The sequence below is a fragment of the Thunnus thynnus genome, chromosome 9 (assembly GCF_963924715.1).
Source record: "Thunnus thynnus chromosome 9, fThuThy2.1, whole genome shotgun sequence".
Taxonomy (NCBI): Eukaryota; Metazoa; Chordata; class Actinopteri; order Scombriformes; family Scombridae; genus Thunnus; species Thunnus thynnus.
Window position 1 is genome coordinate 26381801 of NC_089525.1, and position 7723 is coordinate 26389523.

General features: G+C 38.2%; 1 protein-coding gene across 2 annotated transcripts; it reads right to left on the reverse strand.

Moving 5' to 3' along the window:
* Positions 1-3703: 3703 nt before the first annotated feature.
* On the reverse strand, positions 3704-7637 carry spata4 (spermatogenesis associated 4). 2 transcript variants are annotated; one of them, XM_067599880.1, is made up of 7 exons: positions 7339-7636; positions 6493-6622; positions 6089-6207; positions 5119-5339; positions 4741-4848; positions 4080-4135; positions 3704-3820 (listed from the first exon to the last, which is right to left on the reverse strand). In XM_067599880.1, the coding sequence occupies exons 1-7, from the start codon at positions 7437-7439 to the stop codon at positions 3782-3784; spliced, it is 774 nt and encodes a 257-aa protein (XP_067455981.1). In that variant the 5' UTR covers positions 7440-7636; the 3' UTR covers positions 3704-3781. The 2 variants fall into 2 exon arrangements, with proteins under 2 accessions (XP_067455981.1, XP_067455982.1); XM_067599881.1 differs by having other exon boundaries at positions 3704-4135; positions 6493-6568; positions 7339-7637.
* Positions 7638-7723: the final 86 nt, after the last annotated feature.

The window sequence follows — 7723 nt, forward strand, 5'->3', positions numbered from 1 at the left end:
CTTTCACTGTACAGAGGTAATTAAGCTCCACTATTTTTCTGCTTAGTAACCCAGTAAATTCAGTTTTCTGATATGTTTGACTTACTGAACTTGTTTTTTAAGAATATCAGCTTACCTTATTTTCCCCTTGCCAGTTATCATTAATTACCAAATAGCAACTTAATTACAAGCCCACTGTGTTCTCTTTGTACTGTTTTTAAATCTTACTTTACTGATCCTAATTCTTATTTTACACAATAGATATTTGTAGTGCATATGATTTAAAAAAACTGTAAATATGAATAATAAAATTAAATCTTTTGGTGAAGGCTGAATTTTGTTCAAGCCTCATAAATAACATTTTTACTCTTTATTTAAGTGGTATTGTTTGCATGTGGCACATAAAATAAAATACTAATTTTCACTTAATTAGCTTTAGTCCCCTGGGATTTTGATAATGAACAGCAGCTCGCAGCTTGTTAGTCACTAATGCATTCTAACTAAATTGAAAATATGTAAATAAATAAAAAGTTAATTAACGGATACTGAATAAATGCATATAAATATTATAATATGACATGCACTTGACTTTTCACACATTTGTGCGCATGCCTAGTGCCCCACCCTTTGCCTGGATAACATGGCCACACACTAGCTTACCATGGCTTTGTTAATAGGGGTGGGAGATTTGCTGTGGGTGAATGGGGGAGGGGTCTTTTTTTCCAGGGGAATCCTTAGCTTACAAAGCCTCACAATACCCCCTCTGGCTAGTCGTGTTCCTGTCTGTGCTTCCAACAAGGCACTGAACCCTCCTCCCCCTGCTGCATCCCCTCGCCTGCGCCACTAGAGCTCCCTTCACACTGTGGGTACCACGATGCTGATAGGAAAAATCGGCAGATGGTGAAATACTTTCTTAGGGCATTTTAGCTTTGTCGGTTTATAACATCAGTTGCCTGGCATTTCCAATTTCCATCACAAATGCTTTCTGTGTTTTGTACTTGAATATTCTTTAGGTGCCTGCTTATCGGCACCCGAATGTGCCTGAATGCATGAATATAACTTGTGGGCAAGCATATGTCGCTAGAAATCCTATAGCCACTGTCTATGCTCATGACCAACAGAAGGAGCCAAAGAAGCTCACGGTAAGCTTATTAATGTCTTCTGGTTGCTTTTCAGTATGGGCTTGCTTGTTGCCATAGCAACCAGGCCCAAGATACAGTTCAGCAGGAGAGGCGTGTAGATGGAGAATAAATATAAACATCACCCTCTAACCCTGGCCAGTTCTTTTTATGCAAATCAGTCCATTTTACTTATCATTATTAGTGTTTACAGTATAATATGGTGAGCATAATGAATGTTTCAGGGCTCTGGCAATTCTGTCTATATTTATAACAATGCATAAATATTGTATCACTTGCTGTTGGACTCTACTCGTACCTTGCTATCTGTTCTTTTCAGAACAAAGCAATGCAGCCGAATGTGATAATCAACACTGAAAATCCAAATTCCGATGCTCATCACCCCAGCGCCTGCAGAAATCAACAGGCGACAGTGCGCTGGGTCTTGAGTGCTGATGTGTGTTCACGCCCAGTCAAGCTGAGGAAAATCAAAAGACACTGAAAGATTAAGGAGGTCAGGTTTTACAGCTCCACTGAGGAAGGCGGGGAAAGAGGCTTTACCAGCCATTGACTACCATGGAAACAGGACGAGCTGCTTTCACACAGACCATAATACTGTAGATAATAAATATAGATATAGATATAACAAATATGCTGGTGGGTTTGTTCCAATATAAAACATTCATAGTTATTCCAAAAAATAGCTGATAATAATTGTTCTAGATATTGCATTTATTTCATTATATACTGCAGTTGACCCAAATGCTGCAGTTTAAGAGGCAATTCTAGAGTATCACTATGGCACAAATACTAATCATGGTCAACTGACTAATAGGCTGTTGAGTCTGTGGAGATCATATCATTACAGCATTGTCCTATCTGTCAGTTGAAAGCCCAGGCTCTTAGACCACATGAGAAACCAGGCAGTGAGCCAGAAACACTTATCATCTTGTCATCTGTTTTTCACTAGCTTCACAGCTCAATTGTACTGTACACTGAGCATCCACGAGTGGTTGGAGATTTGGGAATCTGAGTGGCTTTGGCACCAGAAAGAAACAAATCCACTCCACTTCAAGTATGCAAAATAAACATTATAATTTGTTTTGCAAAGGTACATAGATCCTTATGTTGACTGTCCACAGACTGACATAGATGTATTACTTGTGTGTATGTGTTTTTTTCCCCAGAAATAAAGCATGGATTAGATTGGTTAGAAACTATAAACTTAAGAGAACAAGTCAATAGTCTGTAGCACTCACATGTGTTATTAATGCAGATTACAGGTAATGATTCTCCTTGCCAGTCAGGTGAAAACTTAAATTAATCACAATTAAATATATAGTAGCAAATATTCCATATAGTATACCACCAGCAGTGAACTTAAAGCAAATTTGTGGCAGTGTTTAATTTTACACCATCAGACAAATCTATAAATGCTGACTGATGACAGACAGTACATGCTGAGTGTGTTTCTGTATTTATATGTTTGTTTTAGGAGATTAGGTAGCAAAAACCCCCATTGAACTACAACTTCAACTTAAGTTATAATATACAGTAACAAGTTTATTCCATGAAGGATCCTTCACACATGAAATTGTACTGTAAGTAGCTGTTGTCGCATCACTGCAGAATCACTCTGCTGTAACTGGCTCACAGTGACTAGATCATTAGCATAAAAATGTGTGTGTCAGAATAGTCTACAGTACTGTATGTGCATGTACTGTATGACAGGACACAGCTCTAAGATGATGTAGTAAAAGCGCACAATATGGTACTGGCAAACTGGGATCTGTCATATAATCCAATATCCGTCAATCTATGCCACGATCAACATTCAAATTGGATAGTACTTTCTTAGCTAAAATATGGGGCTGGGTCTTGTTAAAAGTAGATGAGAAAACTTAAAAAATCAGAAAACCTTGATCCCCAGACCTTCCAAGATGCTTAGACATGAAGTAGGGCAAGAACAGACAGCATAAACAACTCTTTTATTAAATTATGCAAACTGCAAGTGATCAAATAAATCCCCCACCCCAGCAATATTTGTCAAGCTTTTCAAACGCCTTCATAACCGCCATCACAATTGTTGAGCTTCTTTTGCTGTGGTAGATGACACATAAAGAGATGTCCTTGCATCTTAACCCTTTGGTCATAAGTACCTTTGAAAGTCAAGGTCTGTGATTTATCATTCAGTTTCCTGAAATATAGAAACTCCAGTCCATCTTCAGTATGTGCTTAAATTTATTCAACCAAGGGTTACAGAAAAAATGGAACATAAAGGTTAATCTGTCAGTTAGAAACGAGAATAGACATAGCTTTCATGTCTTCATGTCACAATGACATGGTTGGATGGTTCTTCCCTGAAATGACAATGTAAGAATCACCTGTCAAATGATGATTGAATACCAACTGAAGTGGCTAGTACCTTGGAGAATGTCATGAGCTACAGCATAAGTTTATTAGTATTGTGTAGGTTGATGATGATGATTTCTTTCAATGCAAATTGAGAAAAAGGTCTATTTCTTGCCTCTGTGACGACAACGGAGGGAGGATGCAGATTCAGTAATTATGAAAAGCATCTGTAGTGAGCACAGTGAACAAAGAGATGAACCCAATGGACATTCTGATTTATTTCCTCTTTTTGTTAATGGTACACACACAGCAGTGGATTTCAGTCTCAAAACCTACTCAGGAGAGTCCTGCCAATGACTCAATGCTTCCACCTAGTGGTACAAATAGACATAGCCCAAACATGATGGTTAAACAATTGTAACATGAAATAAGCAATAACAAATAATGATGTCATCTCTATTTCCAAGCAAATTATACTTCAGGATATAATTTGTGTGGCACAATACTTAAAATAACTATTATTTTAATAACAGTAATTGGGAAAAAATATCAATACATTAAGTGACAAAATACAACATGTCTCCATCTCTTTTAATAGTTAACCAGGGAGCGTCTGGCAGGCTGGCGCACCTTTATTTCCTTGAAGGGAACAGCAGCTCCACTCAATGTTGATGAGGAGCACAACTCTAGAATAGCAGAAATGTGAACAATAGAGTGGTTAAATGTAGCTGTGATTACGTTTACATCAAACAAATCAAATGTTCTGTGTACTAGGTATAAATGGAGAAAGAAACAAAATACAGTAACATTTATATATCATTTGCAGTATAAATTAATATTCAAAAATGACCATTTATTTGAACAAAACAGTCTCATTTGCACCCTTAATGCAGCCTTCAAATGGCAAAGTGTGTCTGTGAAATATTACTTTCAATACGTCTTCCCCTCTCAGAAAAAATGTAAACAAGAGCATAGACTTATTACAGAGTTATAATTTGTTTGAGGGAGATTTTCTTAAAATATCTCCGTCTTGTTGAGCACATTTTAGAATGTCACCACCAGACTCAGTGTTAAAAAAACCTGATTCACTGGTGAAACCCATCTTCTAAAGCTGTCCTTCAGAGAGAATAAGACAGCACTTTGCAGTTGCATCATGTTTGCTGTTCACTATTTGGCAAAAACATTGGCATCTGCTTCACACTAATGATGTCTTTGATCCTGTATGTAGAACCAGTGTTCTCTACAGATTACTTAGTTGAGAAATAATATAATAATAAGACATGACACTTACCTGATGTGGTGCCTGCAGATGAGACGCCGTCAAAGCACTCATCACCCCGACTTGATGGCACAAGATTTTTGGCTGCCAGCTGACCCAGATTAGTCACTTTCAAACGTCCTGTCACCAAAGAAATTGGCCAAATTCTGTCACAACCAGAGAAATATGGCTTGTGAACTATAACTAGTCCCTGCCATGCTGCAGATCACACAATTCTTATATCAAACCTCAAACTCTCAATTCACAATGTTATCATTCTGTCAGTTCCTGAGTCCATGTGACATGTTTAAAACTCTTATGCCCTGTGCTGTGTTCTGAAAAATTGCACAAGTGTAACTTAATCTCGCTAAAGTAAAGTTTTGAAGGCCGTATCCCCCCTGGGTGACTCACTGGGGTCGAGAACCCTGTCTGCAGCCTTGTGCTCCAGGTGTCTGTTGAGGATGACTTCTGCCTTCCTCTGGTTTGTGCAGATGTCGGGCTCTGCCATGATCTCTGTTATCGTCAGGTTGTTCTTAATGGCCCTGCAGGCTGTGGAGCGGGCCAGTGTGGGCAGCAACTCCTGGTACTTTTGGTCAGTGAAGTCTGACTCTGGCCTCTGAACTTCTCCGACACTGAGAGGAAAGACTCATAAAGATTAGAGTATCTACAGGATTATATCGTTATATTTGGATCTGTTTTGCACACTGTGCAAATGTGCTGTGTGTCTGGCTTCCATTTCAGTTGAGTTTGTACAGTTCAGCTGAGTTCACTAGAAGTTGCACTAGAAGACTGTTAGACAGTAGAGGGTTTGATTAGAATGTTTTCACACACCGTTATATAAAAATATATAAAAATATCTTGACCTAGCTATGGTCATGGTACTGTATCCAGCATCCTCTAATTTTCAGTTGGAATACTAAGCAGTGGTGTGTTTAAGTTTTAATGACAATGTCCCTGATATTTCCAGCATCATTGGTATTAAATGAAATCTGAAAATGTAACAGGTTATCAGTCATATTGTGTACACGTGTAGTTACATATTAAATACGACTAGGCACATCAGCTGAACAAACCTCTAATCAGCATTGTTAATTTTAAGTCTCAAAACAATACAAAACAAAAAGCAGTCAACACTGGAAAACTTGTGTTGCTTATTGACACATTTCTAATGTACCCATGTCAAACTGAAAGGTAAAAGTTACAAAATAATAGAAAAGCATAAGGCAGCCACAGTGTGCCTCTCCACCAGTCAGCAAATCTACATGTTGGGAGTATGCTTAAGTATATACACATCCTATCTTTCTGGTCAAATTAAGAAGCTGACTGTTTGAACCTGCCGCAATCTGTGTTCATTGTCTGTCCTGCTCCCAATCATCCTCACCTGCGGTTAGTTAAAATTGTATAAACCTCCTGCACCAACAGTTCAGCTGCTCCTGGTTTACAGTGAATGGTTCCATCAACAAGCCTCTTCATCAAGTGCAGATTCAGCTTCTGTAAAGACTGGGGAAAAAAAGAGTTTCAGAAATGATCTGACTCAAAATAACAACCTCCTGTTTGAGAAAGTACAAATAGTACAGTCACAATGGGTTTAGATTATTTTGATCATGATATTTAAGTATTTGTGCAGTTAAGTGCCTCTGTGTCCCTGACATTATTACATGACATACAGAACCTCGAAAATGAATTTAAACCGCATGCCAATTGAACTGAATAAAAAACCAAGCAAGCAAACAAACAAGAAGTCTTTCCTCCTCAGTATATTTTTAGATTTTTTCATCCTCTTACCCGCTCTATTCTGCTCCAGTTCCACTGCTTGGCAGAAAGTGATGTTCCTTTGTTGTATGAATGCAACAGGAAGTCACTGGGGTAATAATGAGAAAATATCTCTGCCACAAGGTAACCGTTGGAAAAATCTCTGGATATAAAAAGTAGGGAGAACAGACAGAGTATATTTACTCTACCACTGAAATTCTCTTGGTACTAGCAGCAATGGTGTTCATATTTTCCTTGTTATGGACATTTATCTTATATTATTGTCCTTATTTGTTTTATGATCCTTCATTATTGTCTTCACATTTGACCTATTTCATTTTAAGTCAGTGTTATATGTTTTGTAACCTTTGTTTTATGCTATGTGATGTTAGAGGGCATTCCTGTAACAGATGTTTAATCTCAGTGATGTCCTCTCCAGGTTAAACAGTTATCATTATATGGCAGAGTCACACTCAGTTAAAGAAATAAATGCTCAATCAAAACGAGTCTAGAGTAAGTGCTCAGTGCCTGCGTAAGTTATTAGTGATTTAAACCCCCAAAGACGTCTAACTACATGTTAAAACTGAGTTATTTTTTGTTGAGAACGTGATTTAGGATAGACCATTAGCCATCCTTTTGAAAATTCAACAACTGCTTCACACTAGCATTAGCTAACACATTTGCTCAATTAGCAGGCTAGCTTAATCCCTTTGAAACACACAGGTAACGCTATAAAGTTATGACCAAGAAGCGTAAAAACTTATTTTTCAGCTAGGTTTAGTCCAGTTTTACAGTCTAGACGTCGACTGCAAATGTATTTTTACTGTGCCTGCAGTAATGAACAAGAGTAATTCACAAGTTTAGTGACGTTAGCTTTACCTGCGCACATTCATAGGATAAAATGACAAGTCGAGGCTCTGCAGCCACTTCACAATTTCTCTCGTCAGTCCGGTCTTTTTAGGAGACTGTTCGTAAGACATATTGTTCTGTGCCTTGATTTAATCCACAAATTAATGATGTTTCTAATGTAACAAGTGGAGTCATGAAATCCTGCTTTGTCCATTCATGTCATCCCTTTTTCCTTTAGATAGTTCTCGAGCTGCGACAGCTTGTATTTGACGCGCTGGACTCGGGTTTTGTTGTTGTTCGTGTTTCCATGGCAACGACACACTTGTTCTTGGTCCTGTGGCAGCACACACACACAGCTATGACGGTCTACTGCCCTCCAGAGGTTTTACATTAACTCAGAGTGTTGTGCAGGACA

Bases quoted from the DNA above. Each gene is read 5' to 3' on its own strand.
- spata4 (XM_067599880.1), bottom strand. From the start codon at position 7,439: ATGTCTTACGAACAGTCTCCTAAAAAGACCGGACTGACGAGAGAAATT. The intron at 4,849-5,118 runs GTGAGTCACCCA...CTTTGGTGACAG, and splicing joins AGACAGGGTTCTCGACCCCA to GACGTTTGAAAGTGACTAAT. The intron at 4,136-4,740 runs GTAAGTGTCATG...CTGCTATTCTAG, and splicing joins ATCTGCAGGCACCACATCAG to AGTTGTGCTCCTCATCAACA.